Below are 19940 nucleotides of genomic sequence, written 5' to 3' on the forward strand. Positions count from 1 at the left end.
ATCATTATAGTACTGTACTGGCTGCAACAGGCCCTGCGGGTGCATTGCCCTGGCGCGCGGGGTCTCGGAATGGTATTATTAGTTATCCAAAATTGATTACTTGTGTAAAATTATTTTTTTTTAATGATGCAAATCGGTACAACAAAAGTTAAATTAGAAATTGATACTAACGAATCGGGATTTTCCGCCAGTGATCGGTACATTCTGGTGCCTACTTTTTGGCTATAGTTCTTATTTTATGAAGAAAAACTATTACATAAATAAAAAATATGTAAGACATTTTTTAAAACGATACTCTTAAATTAAATGCATTAAAGAGTAAAAAATCATTTCAGGGCGGTATCTCAGAATGGATTTGACAAGCTTTGATGGTGATATGTAAGATTATGTGAAAGTCATTGCTTCAAATTAAAAATTTGATGTTTTTGCCAATTTTTTTCTTACGTGTGTTTGAACCCCACTCTTTAAGCATAAGAAAAAATTGGCAAAAATATCAAATTTTTAATTTGATGCTATGACTTTCACATAATCTTACATATCACCATCAGAGTTTATTGTCAAATCCATTCTTAGATGCAATCTTAAAAATATTTTTTACATTTTAATGCGTTTAATTTAAGGGTGGTATTTTAACAATTTTTTTATTTTTTAGCGAAAGATCGGATAGGTACATTTTATGTTACGCGAGTGCAATCAAAACATAGGGCTAAACGATTTAATTTCCGGATAAAGATCCGGTCGATCTGTTAAACAATTAGCGCTCGACCTGTTGATACATACGCCGTTTGAATCGTGAAAATCGGACGAGCGGTTACAGAGATATTACGGTGGCACCCTAACATACCTCCTCCCCAATTTCCGAGCGGCGCCCCGGGGGCGGTTAAAAATATTATCATCCGATGGGTACCAGTGGAAGCAGGTAGGACATCGTTGGAGGGTTAAAAAAATTTTCAGAGCGCTAGGACCGACCGTTTTTGAAATATTTGCGATTTTCGTCAGAAAAATCGGATCCAATTAAAAAAAAACTAAATTTCCCCAAAACTATATTTAAGGTATATCGATATATAATAATATAACGTGTGTATATATATGTACACACCTGTTCATCACGAGGCATGCACTCACGAATCGTAATTTTCCGCTAGTGATCGGAGCATCCCGGTGCTAAGCTAAGGGACACAGACGGACAAATGCCGTTTAGTCGGGTAGGATATAGATATGGTCTCGTGAATCGGCATTTACATACAACACTTGACTCGGAAAAATCATGACAAAATCACTCACACAAACACAAAGTATGTGATGATTTAAATGAAATCTATCAAAATTGTTTTATTTAAGGGTTTAATTTACACCAAACTATTTCAATTAAAACATTCCCTTACATTTTTAGAATCATATTTAGTATTTAACAACATCTAAATGCATTGACCCAGTTACACAAACTGTAGTGTCATCAACAAAATTAATTAACTGAGCCTTCAGAAGTAAAGTAGGTCATTAATATAAATGTGGAAGAGAAAATGTCTTAAAATTGATACCTGTGGCATTCTATCAACAACCTTACCAAACTTGCTTCAGCAATTCATTGAACCAACCACCCTTTGCATTTTAATTTCCAAATAGGACTTTAGTAGCTCTGTACTAAATCATATTGCTTAAGCTTCTCAAGCCGGAGAGAATGTTTCATATAATCAAAATCCTTGGTGAAATCACAGAATACACCTATAGTCCAACAAGATCTGTCCAAAGCACTATCAATGAAAGATATAAATTTATTAATTAATCCAATGACATTTCTATTTTTATGAAAATAAACTGGTTGGTCTTTAAAAAAATTTTTTTTTTGTCTTCAGTCATTTGACTGGTTTGATGCAGCTCTCCAAGATTCCCTATCTAGTGCTAGTCGTTTCATTTCAGTATACCCTCTACATCCTACATCCCTAACAATTTGTTTTACATATTCCAAACGTGGCCTGCCTACACAATTTTTTCCTTCTACCTGTCCTTCCAATATTAAAGCGACTATTCCAGGATGCCTTAGTATGTGGCCTATAAGTCTGTCTCTTCTTTTAACTATATTTTTCCAAATGCTTCTTTCTTCATCTATTTGTCGCAATACCTCTTCATTTGTCACTTTATCCACCCATCAGCAAATCGTAGCATCTTTATCTTTTCACCTTGTACTGTTACTCCGAATCTAAATTGTTTTTTAACATCATTAACTGCTAGATCCATGTAAAGATTAAAAAGTAACGGAGATAGGGAACATCCTTGTCGGACTCCCTTTCTTATTTCGGCTTCTTTCTTATGTTCTTCAATTATTACTGTTGCTGTTTGGTTCCTGTACATGTTAGCAATTGTTCTTCTATCTCTGTATTTGAACCCTAACTTTTTTAAAATGCTGAACATTTTATTTCAGTCTACGTTATCGAATGCCTTTTCTAGGTCTATAAACGCCAAGTATGTTGGTTTGTTTTTCTTTAATCTTCCTTCTACTATTAATCTGATGCCTAAAATTGCTTCCCTTGTCCCTATACTTTTCCTGAAACCAAACTGGTCTTCTCCTAACACTTCCTCCACTCTCCTCTCAATTCTTCTGTATAGAATTCTAGTTAAGATTTTTGATGCATGACTAGTTAAACAAAGATAGTACACCAATATATAATACGAAAGGTAAAGTCGATAGATGGGTGGAATATATTGAAGAGTTATACGGAGGAAATGAATTAGAAAATGGTGTTATAGAGGAAGAAGAGGAAGTTGAGGAGGATGAAATGGGAGAAACAATACTGAGATCTGAATTTAAGAGAGCATTAAAAGATTTAAATGGCAGAAAGGCTCCTGGAATAGACGGAATACCTGTAGAATTACTGCGCAGTGCAGGTGAGGAAGCGATTGATAGATTATACAAACTGGTGTGTAATATTTATGAAAATGGGGAATTTCCATCAGACTTCAAAAAAAGTGTTATAGTTATGATACCAAAGAAAGCAGGGGCAGATAAATGCGAAGAATACAGAACAATTAGTTTAACTAGTCATGCATCAAAAATCTTAACTAGAATTTTATACAGAAGAATTGAGAGGAGAGTGGAAGAAGTGTTAGGAGAAGACCAATTTGGTTTCAGGAAAAGTATAGGGACAAGGGAAGCAATTTTAGGCCTCAGATTAATAGTAGAAGGAAGATTAAAGAAAAACAAACCAACATACTTGGCGTTTATAGACCTAGAAAAGGCTTTCGATAACGTAGACTGGAATAAAATGTTCAGCATTTTAAAAAAATTAGGGTTCAAATACAGAGATAGAAGAACAATTGCTAACATGTACAGGAACCAAACAGCAACAATAACAATTGAAGAACATAAGAAAGAAGCCCTAATAAGAAAGGGAGTCCGACAAGGATGTTCCCTATCTCCGTTACTTTTTAATCTTTACATGGAACTAGCAGTTAATGATGTTAAAGAACAATTTAGATTCGGAGTAACAGTACAAGGTGAAAAGATAAAGATGCTACGTTTTGCTGATGATATAGTAATTCTAGCCGAGAGTAAAAAGGATTTAGAAGAAACAATGAACGGCATAGATGAAGTCCTACGCAAGAACTATCGCATGAAAATAAACAAGAACAAAACAAAAGTAATGAAATGTAGTAGAAATAACAAAGATGGACCGCTGAATGTGAAAATAGGAGGAGAAAAGATTATGGAGGTAGAAGAATTTTGTTATTTGGGAAGTAAAATTACTAAAGATGGACGAAGCAGGAGCGATATAAAATGCCGAATAGCACAAGCTAAACGAGCCTTCAGTAAGAAATATAATTTGTTTACATCAAAAATTAATTTAAATCTCAGGAAAAGATTTTTGAAAGTGTATGTTTGGAGTGTCGCTTTATATGGAAGTGAAACTTGGACGATCGGAGTATCTGAGAAGAAAAGATTAGAAGCTTTTGAAATGTGGTGCTATAGGAGAATGTTAAAAATCAGATGGGTTGATAAAGTGACAAATGAAGAGGTATTGCGGCAAATAGATGAAGAAAGAAGCATTTGGAAAAATATAGTTAAAAGAAGAGACAGACTTATAGGCCACACACTAAGGCATCCTGGAATAGTCGCTTTAATATTGGAAGGACAGGTAGAAGGGAAAAATTGTGTAGGCAGGCCACGTTTGGAGTATGTAAAACAAATTGTTGGGGATGTAGGATGTAGAGGGTATACTGAAATGAAACGACTAGCACTAGATAGGGAATCTTGGAGAGCTGCATCAAACCAGTCAAATGACTGAAGACAAAAAAAAAAAAAAAAAAAAAAAAAAAAAAAATTTATGTACCCCAAAATTTTACTTAACTTTCCTGTATGCTCCGTCTATTTTACCAATGTTCATTTCTCTTTCCACTTCTGAACACTTTTCTTTAGCCAGTTTGCACTTCCTGTTTATAGCATTTCTTAATTGCTGATAGTTCCTTTTACTTTCTTCATCACTAGCATTCTTATATTTTCTACGTTCAACCATCAGCTGCAATATATCGTCTGAAACCCAAGGTTTTCTACCAGTTCTCTTTATTCCGCCTAAGTTTGCTTCTGCTGATTTAAGAATTTCCTTTTTAACTTTCTCCCATTCATCTTCTACATTTTCTACCTTATCTTTTTTACTCAGACCTCTTGCGATGTCCTCCTCAAAAATCTTCTTTACCTCCTCTTCCTCAAGCTTCTCTAAATTCCACCGATTCATCTGACACCTTTTCTTCAGGTTTTTAAACCCCAATCTACATTTCATTATCACCAAATTATGTTCGCTATCAATGTCTGCTCCAGGGTAAGTTTTGCAGTCAACGAGTTGATTTCTAAATCTTTGCTTAACCATGATATAATCTATCTGATACCTTGCAGTATCACCTGGCTTTTTCCAAGTGTATATTCTTCTATTATGATTTTTAAATTGGGTGTTGGCAATTACTAAATTATACTTCGTGCAAAACTCTATAAGTCGGTCCCCTCTTTCTTTCCTTTTGCCCAGCCCGTATTCACCCACTATATTTCCTTCCTTGCCTTTTCCAATGCTTGCATTCCAATCTCCAACTATTATTAAATTTTCATCTCTTTTTATGTGTTTAATTGCTTCATCAATCTCTTCGTATACACACTCTACCTCATCATCATCATGGGCGCTTGTAGGCATATAGACGTTAACAATCGTTGTCGGTTTAGGTTTTAATTTTATCCTAATAACAATGATTCTAAAAAATTTTAGAAAATGAAAATTGCTTTCTTAGCTCAGCTTAATACACATACACTCTTGCACATCAGTACACCTAGACAACTGAAATGCTGATTGATGGTGGTAATTCTGAGCAACTACTTGGTCAACTTAAAACTTTTTTATACTTTAATACACAACAGTAGATAAGCTTAGGATCAGGAAAACACAAATTCTAAATGTCAGAGAGCAGGTTAGCCATGCAAGGTCAAATTTTGTGCCGTGTTATCACAACTTTCAATTAGCAATCGGTTTCTTGAGATATGGTGACATAAATATATAATAAATAAATTAAAATTTTCATATATATTACAATTAAACTGATCTAGTAATTTCAATAGATTTTATCAAATATATATAACAATTTATTCAAGTTACTACAATTTAAATAACTTACTTACCAAGTTTTCCCATCCAAAACCTTTATTATCTTATTCCAATTTTTTGCTATCATGCTTTATACTAGTTCTATCACTTTGCTCAGTATCATGCAAAATTTTACACTTTATAAGCGATAATTTAATATATTTAAAAACCAACAGAAAACTTCAAAACCATGAAGTACACTCCACAGAGTTCCATGGCAAAGTGATTAATATCAACACCTTTCATCTGTAAGTTTCTGGATTCAAATCCTGGTCAACTTGGTATTTCTTCACATATTACAAAATTCATTTCATATCATTTAAGCAAAAAAAGAAGTTAATGTAACTGTGTAATTGGATCCAGGGCTGGAGTTAAACGAGACATTAGCCAATAATTTTATCATCACTACTGTGATAGAATTCTATTTAAACTTGTGAAAAAGGTACCACAAATGTAGTTCAATACATCAACTACAACTTGGCAACTAGCATTACCAAATATATTTGTTCAACAAATAGGTTCAAAGAAATAATCAATCTGCATTATCAAAAAATTTGTAACAGGATATTTATCAATAAGAAAAGGAAATTAATAAAGTGAACATAAAATAAATAAGGAAATATCACATTTATTGTTATAAAGTAAACAATGCATTCTACTGTAGTTACTTTCTATGTTATAAGTTGTAAAAGATAACCTTACTCACCTGTTAAGTATTCAATTACAGCAGCCATGTAAACTGGAGCTCCAATACCGATTCTCAACTTGTGCGTTCCATTTTTTAAGAATCTTCTCATTCTCCCCACTGGGAATGTAACATTAGCTCTCTGTGATTTCGAAATAGCTTTCTGCCGCTTTTTCAATATCCCCCTACCAGACATTATGAATGAATAGGTAAACAATAAATGAAAATAATATAACACTAAAAATTAAATTCTGTAACAGTACAGAAATTACGGTCCAACTGTACGCAACCGGTATAGTAGAAGCATGTTTCTGTGGATTGAACTACCATAAATAACAAATGGTATAAAAGAGATATTCTAACGTAAATTCATAGCGAATCTAAAGTTCTTTCGCTCAATTAATACTATGATTTCATTGGCTGCTGCTAAAAAAAAAACATATTTCTAAATAATACTAAACCATGATTTCTAAATTCTGATTAAACATTAGAAAAACAAAATACCGCTACACACGCTAACCCTATCACAGTCAAGTGGTTCGTCACTATCAACCAACACGGACTTCTGCCAATCCTAACTACAATCTAACCTCAACAGTAACTCATGGAAAATAAACACCGGAAAATACATTGTCCAAAGAGGACTACAAACAGTTTAAATAGATTATAACTCAATACAATCATTCCATTATTAATAAAGCCACGATAAGATAAAAAAATACATTTGAAACAGCAAATTTATAACCTTTAATTACTATATACTTTACTGAAATAAACTTTAATTTTGTATTGTTAATTTTTAACTTATTTGTGTAAATTTTTTTAATATGAGAAAAAAATAATATCGCTTCATGCAGAAAACATTATCTTTCATTATGCCAACTGTAAAGTTTCATCGAAATCCGTAAATGCAATCGATATATTTCAGCTCTTTAGCTGAGAATGTTCCTGAACCACGTTTCTCTATTATTTTTGTTTGTGGCTTGCTTTTTAAACAAAGCAAAATATTCTTATTACGTCTGTTTTATGCAAATATATTATGTTTGAATAAGTTCTTATCAAACCTATAGAATCACTTGCGAACTATGAGTTACGGAAAGTAGAATCTGATATACTTTTATTAGCAAAATTTTTAGGTTATGTAACAAAGTTATTAAAGTGAGTTTCAAACTTCTTAACCTGATTTAAAACTAAATCGAGGTGAGTGTGTTTTATCTCTTATATTATTGATGATTATTTATTTCCAATACGGTATTTTAGTTTTGAAATCTCAAACTGATCATTTTAATGTAATTTACTCCTCTTAGATTTTTTCAATCTGCATTACGAATCACCTTTGTTAGTAATATTAATTTTTATCGGATATAGTTGTGACAAAATTCAGTTCTTGTTTGTAATTTAAGAAATTGTTAAGATGGTTATAAATTTCACTCATAGGTTATGTACAATTTTTTCGAACAATTTATTTTACAATCGGTCGCCAAAAGGACTACCACTTTATGTAAAAGTTTTTACTAAGATTAACATGTCAAGAAACCACCCACAGATAGCACACCTCAAATTCAATATTGATAATGTGCAGTACCTTTCATGACATTAGCAAACTAACAACATAAACAAAGATAAGAGATAACTATTAAAATTACAAAATTTTAGTCAACCAAGTGAAATCACAAAATTTCAGTTATCCAAGTAAAGTTGCAAGACAATGCATTCTCAGCAGAGAATCAGACCGCCGACTTAAGAGTCAACCTCCAGCTTCAACATATATCAAATTGCAGTAAAGATTCTTAAAATTTAATCTATCTATGATCAGAACTTTTGTTGGAATAATTAAATAGATATTATTGTGCAAAAAACCAAATATATGATTTACATTTTATACAGTTAAAAATTTCTTTATGATTAAGTATGGATTATATTATTGTATGATAACATAATTATGTTATTATTGCATGAGGTGGAGCAAGTAAAACAACTATGAAAATGTTCATATTAAGGTTATCAGGATTCTAAAAAAAAAATAATAGCAGTACTCTGCTATTGACATGCTTGACGTGTTACCCAATAACTTACATAAAAGTACATATTAGAAATAATCACGTTACATTATAAAGAACTGTCACATGAATATTTAATAACAAATATATTAAATGAAAAACGCAATACTTTTGCCTGAAGTCAACAATGAAAAAACAAAAGAACAAATACTACATCAGTATTTTATTTCAGTTTGTTTCCACCTGAACTCTGAAATATAAGCTTAAAAAATATTAAAAATAAATTGGAAAATTGGGTTAGAACACTAAATGAATACAAGGTTATTTGTAAATAAATTTAATTATTAAGAAAAATGTAAGAATAAATTGATTTAGTTATTAAGCTTAGTATAATAATTAAATTAATGTAATATTTAGTATGTATGGGGTATCTTTTCTAGGCTGCATACAGAAGCTTAAGCATCTTTGCAGTTGCAGGGTTCAGTGTCTAGTTATATAATCATGTATTCTATCTTATTCCGTAACTTGGTAATGTTCAATAAATAAATAATTAATAGATTTCACTGTCATCCCATGAATTATGCACTCCAATGATCATCCATGATTTCAAAGATCAGTAAGATCCAGAAAATTTGCCTTTCAATTTGGTTACTACCTAAACATTGTCAAGTGCATTCAGCGCCAAATGATTCATATGTTTGTCCAGCTTAGATATGTAGCCCCTACTGTCCTCCATATCTCCTCACAAATAGATGGCAGTCCAATTACCCGTGCACCTCAACATTCCTAGTGAACCATGGAGCCCTTGATACCATGCTCAGCACCTTGTTTTGAAACCATTGGATGATTTCAACATTACTGTTACATGTGTTGCACCATACCTCCATATTGGTTTTAGGAAAACCTTATACAACAACAATTTGTTCGTCAAGGACAAATGAAACCATCTACCAAGGAGCTGGTACAGTCGTGCAAGTTTAGCATTCAGTTGTCTCCTCCTCCCTCCCTGACATCATCCATGTAGCCATTTATTGATAAGATTTAGTGCATCTTGCAGTTTGCTTGAGGCTGGGTTGGGTTCATCATCTACCACCAAAATCACTGTTGTGCGCAAAGGAGACAACACTGAAGGTATCAAACTGTGACGTTACATCCATATTGGAAAAGTCTGCAGTGTATATCAAATATAGAATCGCACCTAAATCAGAACCATTCAGAACTCCTAATAAAGTGCCACCATCAACATTTGTTGATTTATTTGGCTTCAGAACTATAGTAATATGCCATACCTTCTATTCTGTGGGCAACCATGTGGTCTGAAGTATTGCATTGAACAGGTGGATTATGTGAACCAACCCGAAGACAGTAAGATATACATTTTACCAGTCACCAAATCAAACCCTGGGACCTTCCTCAAGCACTTCAATCTATCAATCTCTCATGATACTTCTGCACCTGGATGTGGACTTCTGATACAGAAAGTGGACAAAGTCTTGCTACCAGGAACTTAAAGATCTCTTCATCAAGATATTCCGAATCTATAGCTTGAACACATTGCATAGGTGTGTCGCAAACTTTTGCAATGTTTTACCACATTGATAATAAGACTAACCAATGCTGTTGCTGCAGGCCCATCCATATAGGTGAGGCAGCACTGGGGGCCGTTTGAAACTCCTTGAAGCCCTCCACAATGAAAGTTCACCTCCACCCTGGAAACATAACCCTTTGACATAGTCTCTAAATTGTTGGCTTCTGACTATCCTCAACAACTTCTTAAGGTTACAGGCAGACCTTTTAAGAGCAATTCTACCCTCAGGATTCTTGTAGACTGCCACCTCCAAATTTTTTCCACAATAGTTTCATCACCTCGCTGGGGTAATATATTACTTCTCTTTCACTGACCATCTTCAGTGGCATTGAGCTCCATGCTGCCTCCCATATGGCAGATTTCAGTCTTAGCATTGCATCATCAATTTCATCTGCACATTTCAAAGGGACACCCACTGGTAGTCTCTCCTCAATCCACGACTGGTATGAATCTTAGTCAATCCTACTGCTGTGGGTGAGAGGGAACTTCCTGTAATATATGACCATTGTGTTCAGAGTTTGTATCACTGCACAATGATCAGAAGTAGAGTCAAGGGTTCTGATGTCACTGTATAAAGGGCCAACTCCCAAGGTAACAAAGAAAACTAAGAGGTCAGGAGCTTTGGTTATATTTGTAGGCCAGTAGGTCGGTTCCAAGCCAGAGAAATTGTTGAGCTGTGCTTTTGTATCACACTCCTGTAGTACTCTTAACACGAGTAGTTGTAAGTCTGGAGCCCCAGTGAATGTGCTTTGCATTTCAGTCACCTTCTGAAATGAAGTGATAACCCAAGGAATGGAAATACTCTGAGAACATTTCATTTGTGACCACATGGCGAGGTTGGCAGTAAATTGCAGAGAGCCTTAATGATCCAAGTCAGTCTATCATTAGTTTCAAATTTAAAAAAAAACAATATCAAAAAAAAAAAAATAGTAATAAATAAATGGATTTTTTTGTTAAATAATAATACAAAAAATTATTGTATTATTGTATCTATGGTTTTGATTCTCAATCCCTTCTTTGATAATATCAAGAGGAACTGAGTAGTGCGTATTTGTTAATGCTACCTTAAATGCTCTCAAATCCTTCCTAGTGAAGGTATGTCCTAGGAGATTCTGTTATCTAACTAGCTGAATAATTCATTTATAGTCAGTGTCCTTCAAGTTAATTTTGAGCTGTTTACTGTTAATCACACTTACCCCAAAGTTGACCCTGGACACGACTGTCTCCTGTAACTCATACAGTTCCATTATATCCGTGATACCATTTAAGACTATGGGAGGTTGTTCTACATCCTCTCTCTGTTTAGCCAGCTCACTGATCTCATCTGTGGATAGAGGTCCAAACTGGTTTGAAAGTGGCAACGTATTATTATCAGTAAACAGAAAGAGCACATGACCCCCTAGGCATACACAATGTCGGCACCATTTGCCATAGTATGTTGTGTAGTTGGGAGTTCATCATTTCACATTCTTCTCTGCTACATGAGATGTCTGTAACATAATCAAGTTTGTCTCTGATTATCTTGGCGACTTGATACCTTACAGGTATCCCTTTTCAAAGTACTCATCGGATCTGTTGTTTTTGTTTGAGAGATGTTGCCTGTTGTTTTGAGAGATGTTTATAAGCACGACGTGCTTATGACAATAACACTGCTATTGTCATCACGAATAATAAACAGCCGTTATATAACAGCTCTAAAAAATAGGTTATCCAACTATCCTCTTTGACAATCAATAAAAGCTCACTATAATTACTGAAAAGTATAAAGGAAAAGCTATCTATACCACAGCACTGAAGCTAGCTTCAGACTATCACCTTCATTTGAAGAATATCATTCCATATTATTTACTTTTAAAAAAACAAGTATTGGCATGAATAAACAAACTGCAACTTATCCTCTCACAAACTGCTGTTTTAAAATACAGGGTGATTCAAAGAAACGGGAAATTTTGGAAGTTGTGTTGGTAGCCGTGGGCGATTGGTACCACTTGATAAGTGGCGCCAATCTCTCTAACCTAACCTGCCATTTAGTTGTCATGGATCCTTGGAGTGGTGCGCAAGGTGCATTTGCTATCAAAGCGTTTTACAAAAACAATGACAGTGTGGAGGGAGCGCGTAGATAATTTCGCCGTCATTTTAATCTGGGGTGGCACGATCGTGTTCCATCAGCACATGCAATTAAAACATGGATATCTAATTTTGAGGAAACTGGTTCGGCAATGAAAAAGAAACCTCCAGGCCGTCAGCGAACTGTCCGTACACCACAAAATGTTCAAGCTTTACAAGATGCTGTCACACGAAGTCCACATCGGTCAATCCGTCGCCTCTCAGCATCTTTACAATTGCATAGTTCAAGTGTTCGAAGAATGTTAGTGAAGGACTTGCAATTCCATCCATACAAATTGCAGATCGTCCAGGAACTGAAACCGAACGATGCAGTTGTGCGAGCACAATTCTTTAATGTAATGCTTCAGAAGATAAATGATAACGAAGAGTTTGTTCACGAACTGTGAATATCAGATGAAGTGCATTTCCAACAACAACAACAACAAAAGAGATTTCCACCAATTCTTAACACAGCCTGGTTTCAACAAGACGGAGCAACGTCACATATTGCACGAATATCGATGGCAGCTGTACGCCGATTGTTTGGACAACGTGTCATTTCACAAAATGGTAACATTAGATGGCCTCCCAGATCGCCTGATCTCTCAGCTTGCGATTACTTTTTGTGGGGTCACTTTAAAAGCAAAGTGTTCCACAGTAGACCTGCTACAACGGAAGAACTGAAGGCAAAGATCCGAGAAGCAATTGCGGAAATTCCAGTTGAGATGTTATGTCAAACCATGAACAATTTAACGAAGAAACTTCGTGAGTGTTTATGTAGAAGAGGAGCTCACCTGGAAGATGTCATCTTTAAAAAATAAACTAAAATGTATGTATCCTAAAATGGCAACATTTGTACAATTACATGAAATAAAATTCATTTTCTAAAAAAAATTTTTCATTAATGTTATTTAAGTTTTTAAATTTCCCGTTTCTTTGAATCACACTGTATAATAGCTGTAAGAAATTGTAGTTGACTTGACAAAAATATATTCGTTCTCACAGTGAATTGAAATGAACAGGTATCACTTCCAGTTGTTTTTTTATGCTTGGAAGTAGATGTTTGTATAAATATTGTAAATATGTACTGCTATATTTTCATTAGTGATTTAATGTTGCACACCTATGACACTTGAATACTATGATACTTGAATATTTTTTTTCCAAGTATATAACAATAAATAAATATTTTAACTAGATAGGTACAAATTATTGATAATATCAGGAATAAGTAGGTTTGCTACTTCATTATGGAAAATGAACAAAAACCATGGAAAGAAAAACACTTATGTGGCTTTATCTTAAATTACAAAATTAATATATAGAAAATCGGAATTTAAAATCTTTATTATTATAAAATGATAAAAATAAGTATATGAAATTATAGCAAAGCAAATGTATGAGTAAATGTTAAAACAATAATGATATGGGACAGGTGAAATAATTTAAATATATTATTATTTGTACATAATAATTCTGAAAAAATATTTTTTTAATAATTTTTTTTTTAAAAAGTAATTAAAAAATATTGGATTTATAAAAATAAATATTTTATTTTAATTAATTTGGTGGAAAGATTTATAAATGGACTGGTGATTTATTTAAAAACATCATAGAAGTATAAAGGCCCTTTCATATATGCTGAAGGAGTAAATCATGTTATTTGATTTGCTATGTATAGTTTATAAAAGGCAGTAACATTTAAACTCGAGAGTTCTAAGATTCAATTCCTAGTAAAGGCATTAGTTACTTTTATACGGATTTGAATACTAGATTGTGGAGGATACTGGTGTTCTTTGGTGTTGGGTTCTTTTTTTAGCATAAATGATTTATTCATAAGATAAATGAGTGAAAATGTCAGCATCTTTTTACTAAATCATTTGTTCTTGGTGTAGTTACTGAATCCAGATTTTCTCAAGGAGCCCTATGTTAAATTATAACAAGTATACTTTTTAAAATTCCCATTAATTTTTGACAAGCATTTGGTAGAAGTAAAACACATTTTAGATTTTTAAAAAATAATAATTGAACAGATTTAACCAATTATAATAATTATGGTGGATGAGCCTGATTATTAATGCACATTTTCATAATTCATGGAATTAAACTGAGCCTAGCCACTCACTTAGATTGTATCACAACAACAGCCGAAAAACCCAGCTTCACACAAATAATAAGTTACAGATGGAATAAAAATTTGTGAGCTTTACCACTTTGGTAGATATCCATATTTTACTGATATCCAAAATTCAATTAATTCTATGCTGCTAAATTTTTTTTTCAAGGTGTTGTCACAAGACCACTTAGTAGATTCTCTTCTTCTGTAGCAGTGTCATTAAGTAGATTTTGAATCCTTGCAAATTTATCAATATTACTATTTTGAAAATATCTCTCAAAGCAGGTGATAAGTGTTTTTCAAAAATGGTTTTCATAACTCAAACAAATCATCTCCATTGGAGGTCAAAAATTGTTGCAACTAAGGGGAAACATTCTATACCTCTGTCTTCATTCTTTTTTCTTTTCCATAGCTTTAGTTTTTATAATAGCTAAAATTCTTTTCAATCGACTTTAAAAGGTGCATGTTGTTTCAGGAAGAAAGTCAAAGCATTCAGGTTTTTAAAAATGTCACTTAAATATGCGTTTTACCAAAAGATCTTCATTCACAAAATGTTCTGTAAGCTTGTCTCCTCCTCTTAAAGAAAAGTATAAATTTCTTGTCACAGTTCAAACATATGAGACAGTACCTTTTCACAAGAAAGCCATCTCGAAGTGCTGTAGTACAGCAAAGACTTGTGTTCGGATCCCATGTTCGCATTGTTTTTTGTAAAAGTTTGCCTTCATTAGCTGAGTTATTATAGAGTTTAGGACATTCACTACTTATTCTAAGACTTGGTTCAATGTAGGACTCAGATATTCTAAAGCAAGTTCTTTCCTGCAAATAATGCATTGGGTCCACAGTGCTTCAGGGACTTTGCTTTGAATAAAAGCCTACAATCCTTCATAAAAGTGGTCATAGAATGAGCACCATCAGTACAGACTCAAACACACTTAGTCCACTCCAAACTGTTTGCAGATATAAAAGTATCAAGGATCATGAATAAGTCTTTAGTCTTTGCACCAGCAATTATACTTTTAGTGAAGATGGCTTCTACGATTTTATTACATTTTGTAAGCTGTACATAGCAAATCAAATGAGTATCTTTGTTATTATCTGTGGCTTCATCCAGCTCCAAGCCAAATTCCTTGCCTTTTAATCTTTCAGTTAATTGGTCATTGAGGTTCTCTGCTATGAAATGTATTCTGTGGTTGTTGGTGATATTGGATAAAAGCAATTTTGAAAGTAGCTTCATAGCAGGGGGCTATCAATCATAATCTTCAGTATATCCACAGCAATTGGTAGAATGTGTTCTGTGATTGTATCTTGAAAGATTCTAGCAAAGCATTACTTGGAATTGAAGTCTGTGTTTAAAAACTATCCTTTTGTTGATTAACTTTTAAGCTTTCTGTTAAAGTAGTTAAAAGAATTATTAACTACACTGGAATGAATGGTTTCTAAATGGTGTTTAAACTTATTTGGTAGCAAGCACTGTGGTCCCAAAACATTTATACATAGAATGCAGACAGTGGCTTCTTTTCACCACTGACTTCTGTTGACATAAAACTGAAGTCCAAATTGCTGTCGATCATATTTTCATTTAACAATACTTAATGTTGATTAATAAAAACAGATCCATTTTATAAATAAACATGGGAAAAAGTACTTAAACTTCGCTTAATTTGATCATAACTGTATTCATTTGATGCAGTCTCCAAAAGTTAATTCAGTACTAAAACCATGGGAAACTGACATTTATTTAAATACAAACACAAAGTATCAGGAAATTTGAGAAATTACAAAATCAAGAGACTAGGTTGCATCATCTAGTAACCATTTATTGTAGTTTCCACAAAGTAATTAAGTGGTTTGCCCCCAGTCACCACTAGATGATCTGCCCTGTGACATTGAATTGAAAATAAAAATAAAATTATGAAAATTTGTAATATTTTGTGGCAACTCTGTGAGAAATTCATGGCTCCCAGAGTGCCAAAGCACACACTTAAGGAACCATTGCACTAAATAAATTTCCCATGTGGTAGTTTTTAGATGTCAAAAGATTACACTGGCCAACATTATTGTGCGTTAAAAAAATACACAATAAATTACACAAATTAAATTATTGTCTATTACATATTTACAACTTTATTTCTTTTAATTAGTCGTTAGTTACAAAATGCTTAGAGTTTGTTTAAATCATCCTAACAATTTTTGTTATGTATGTGAAGTGACGCACAAGTCCCAAAGGTGAAACCTTACATTAATAAAAAAGTGTTATGAACTTAATTTTGGTTGTAAAGTCAGGGACCAAACAAGGGCCTGGGCCCTACATATCTGTTGTTTATTGTGTTCTACACTTCTCACTACATGGAAAAATGGCACATGCCATTTGCTATTCCTATGATTTTTAGGGAACTCAAAGTTCACTCTTCTGACTGTTATTTCTGCTTAACAAGCATTAAAGAGATTATGTCAAAATCAAAACATACAGTGGTGTACCCTAACATGCAATCTGCAATGAGACCAGTTCCACATGGCGAAGAATTGCCCATACCAAAGCCTCCAGAACATGTGACATTAGATGAAGAGAGCTCAGAGTCTGATGGAAGTAAGAAAGAAAAAGAAACAGATTCTGGTGATACAATCTTTGAACAAAGTAGTTCATCTGAGCCTCCTCATTTACTGACTCAAGAAAATCTTAACGATCCTATAGACGATTTAATGTTATCAAAAAAACAGTCTGAAATGCTTGCTTTCTGGTTAAAAGGATGGAATCTTCTTCAAAAGAATACAAAGATATGTACTTATCGTAATCGTCATTCTGAATTTAAAACTATTTTTCTGATGAAAATGGCTTAGTGTTTTGTAATGACATTTCTTCTCTTATGTAGACACTGTAATGAACATAACCCAAGCAGGTGCTTGTTCATTGATACCTCTAAAGTTAGTTTAAACGTCGTGCTTTTGCATAATGGCAATAAATTCCCATCAGAACCTGTGCCTTACTCTGCTAATATGAAAGAAACATATGAAAACTTTAAATTTATTATATTCATATAGATTATTATCAAATTTATTAGATTCATATTAGAAGGAAGATTAAAGAAAAACAAACCAACATACTTGGCATTTATAGACCTAAAAAAGGCATTCGATAATGTAGACTGGAATAAAATGTTCAGCATTTAAAAAAAAAAATTAGGGTTCAAATATAGAGATAGAAGAACAATTGCTAACATTTACAGGAACCAAACAGCAACAGTAATAATTGAAGAACATAAGAAAGAAGCTGTTATAAGAAAGGGAATCTGACAAGGATGTTCCCTATCCCCGTTACTTTTTAAAGTTTACATAGAACTAGCAGTTAATGATGTTAAAGAACAATTTAGATTCGGAGTAAAAGTACAAGGTGAAAAGATAAAGATGCTACAATTTGCTGATGATATAGTAATTCTAGCTGAGAGTAAAAAGGATTTAGAAGAAACAATGAACGGCATAGATGAAGTCCTACGCAAGAACTATCGCATGAAAATAAACAAGAACAAAACAAAAGTAATGAAATGTAGTAGAAATAACAAAGATGGACCACTGAATGTGAAAATAGGAGGAGAAAAGATTATGGAGGTAGAAGAATTTTGTTATTTGGGAAGTAAAATTTCTAAAGATGGCCGAAGCAGGAGTGATATAAAATGCCGAATAGCATAGGCGAAATGAACCTTCAGTCAGAAATATAATTTGTTTACATCAAATATTAATTTAAACGTCAGGAAAATATTTTTAAAGTATATGTTTGGAGCGTAGCTTTTTATGGAAGTGAAACTTGGACAATCGGAGTACCTGAGAAGAAAAGATTAGAAGCTTTTTATGGAAGTGAAACTTGGACAATCGGAGTACCTGAGAAGAAAAGATTAGAAGCTTTTGAAATGTGGTGCTATAGGAGAATGTTAAAAATCAGATGGCTGGATAAAGTGACAAATGAAGAGGTGTTGCGGCAAATTGATGACGAAAGAAGCATTTGGAAAAATATAGTTAAAAGAAGAGACAGACTTATAGGCCACATATTAAGGCATGCTGGAATAGTCCCTTTATTGTGGGAGGGACAGGTAGAAGGGAAAAATTGTGCAGGCAGGCAACGTTTGGAATATGTAAAACAAATTTTAGGGATATAGGGGGTATACCGAAATGAAATGACTAGCACTAGACAGGGAATCTTGGAGAGCTGCATCAAACCAGTCAAATGACTGAAGACAAAAAAAAAATTATATTGGAAAAGTTTCAATATGCAGTGTATGAATGGAATATTTGTGGTGATTTGAAGGTAATTGCACTTATTCTTGGTCTGTAGCTTGGTTCCCCAAAGTACTGTTGGTTTTTTGTGTGATTGGGATAGTAGGGACAGAAAAAATCATTTCATTAGAAAAGAATAGTTTAAATGTGAGTCACTCATTCCTGAAAAATGTGAAATGTGATCCGTTTTATAATCCTAAAAATGTGTATCCACCTCCATTACGTATCAAACTAGGATTAATGAAGAATTTCATCAAGGCCATGCACAATACTCCTGGTTTCATGTACTTAAACAGAAGTTTCCTAAAATTAGTGATGCAAAAATTAAAGAAGGAATATTTGTGGGTCCACAAATATGATCACTAATGTATGATGAAAAATTTGAGGAACTTGAATGCACTGGAGAAAGCAGCTTGGCAAGCATTCAAAAATGGTACTCAAGAGTTTTTTAGGAAATCAAAAGGCAGAAAATTGCCATGATATTGTCAACGATTTTACAACATCTTATAAAAATTTGGGTTGTAATATGTCCTTAAAAGTACACTTCCTGCACTCACACTTGGATTTGTTACCGGAAAATCTTGGCACAGTGAGCGATGAGCACAGAGAACACTTTCATCAGGAGATTTCAGCTATGGAAAAGAGTTATCAAGGGAAATGGAGTCCTAATATGCTGGTTGATTATTGTTGGATCATCAAGAGGGATGCTCCACAGGTGAAATATAGCAGAAAATCGTCATTTCTTACTTTCTAGGTGACTCAGATATTTGAATAATGTGTAATTAAGAATGCAGAAAGTATTAAAATGTTTGAAATTATAAATGCCTGTCTCTCAGAAACCTTGGGTGATTGGGAAAACCCGATATCATATTTAAATTCAAGAGAAAAATTACTATCAGAATCACACATTTTTCTTCCAGAGACAAAAAAAAATTCTTTGTTGTTCCCCAATGTTATCATAGCTCATTTTTATATCCTGAAAACTTGTTCTAATTTTTTTGAAGTTCTAAGCTTTTTTTTCTTTCTTTCTGGATTCTTTTTTATTAATTTAACCTATATTATTATATTTCAGATAAGAATATTGCATGTTCGTGAACATTTAGTTATAATCATTAAGTGTGTATGATTAAGAGGATTGAAGACAAATTCAATTTAACCATTTCCTGAGGATTTAACAAAAAAACCCAAAACATTCACTGTGGGGTAACAAAGAATATTACTATTATCACCAGTGGGAATACTAATCATGCAGTCAGCAATGTTTTACCTATGTGAGAAGAATATACAAATTTTATATGTTTCAATGAAATTTTATCTGAATTTTAAGTTAAATAATTAAAATACATCCAGTAAGTGATTTCTTTAACTACTGAACTGTCATTTTTAATCTGTTTAAGTAATTATATTTGGAACAGATACATTAACATCATCTGCAAAGAAATTAATGATTGAATGAATGATGTGATATTTTGAGGAAGATCATTAATGATCAAGAACAAGGACAACTTGGTCCCTTGTTCGTGGACTGAAGTGCCCTTGTACTTTAGTGTTACCTTAC

The 19940-nt window shown here is 33.3% G+C and overlaps 2 protein-coding genes across 8 annotated transcripts in view; one reads left to right on the plus strand and one right to left on the minus strand.

Moving 5' to 3' along the window:
- LOC142322057 (core histone macro-H2A.1-like) overlaps positions 1 to 6905 on the minus strand; it is a 46949-nt gene extending 40044 nt beyond the window's left edge. For 3 of the 5 annotated variants that reach the window (XM_075360688.1, XM_075360689.1, XM_075360690.1), the window contains exon 1: positions 6328 to 6905. In XM_075360688.1, the coding sequence (XP_075216803.1) occupies positions 6328 to 6502 (175 nt within the window). In that variant the 5' untranslated portion in view covers positions 6503 to 6905. The remainder of the gene's footprint in view (positions 1 to 6327) is intronic. The other 2 variants (XM_075360687.1, XM_075360686.1) reach the window with 1 other exon arrangement.
- Positions 6906 to 7212: 307 nt separating this feature from the next.
- Positions 7213 to 19940, plus strand: part of LOC142322058 (uncharacterized) — a 40682-nt gene continuing 27954 nt past the window's right edge. The window contains exons 1-2 of one of the 3 annotated variants that reach the window (XM_075360692.1): positions 7213 to 7506; positions 19455 to 19731. Coding sequence is in view for 1 of the 3 variants with exons in the window: in XM_075360691.1 (XP_075216806.1) it covers positions 19652 to 19653 (2 nt within the window). In the remaining 2 variants the exon portion in view is untranslated. The remainder of the gene's footprint in view (positions 7507 to 19454; positions 19732 to 19940) is intronic. The other 2 variants (XM_075360691.1, XM_075360693.1) reach the window with 2 other exon arrangements.

Source organism: Lycorma delicatula, chromosome 3 (genome assembly GCF_047948215.1).
Source record: "Lycorma delicatula isolate Av1 chromosome 3, ASM4794821v1, whole genome shotgun sequence".
Lineage (NCBI taxonomy): Eukaryota > Metazoa > Arthropoda > Insecta > Hemiptera > Fulgoridae > Lycorma > Lycorma delicatula.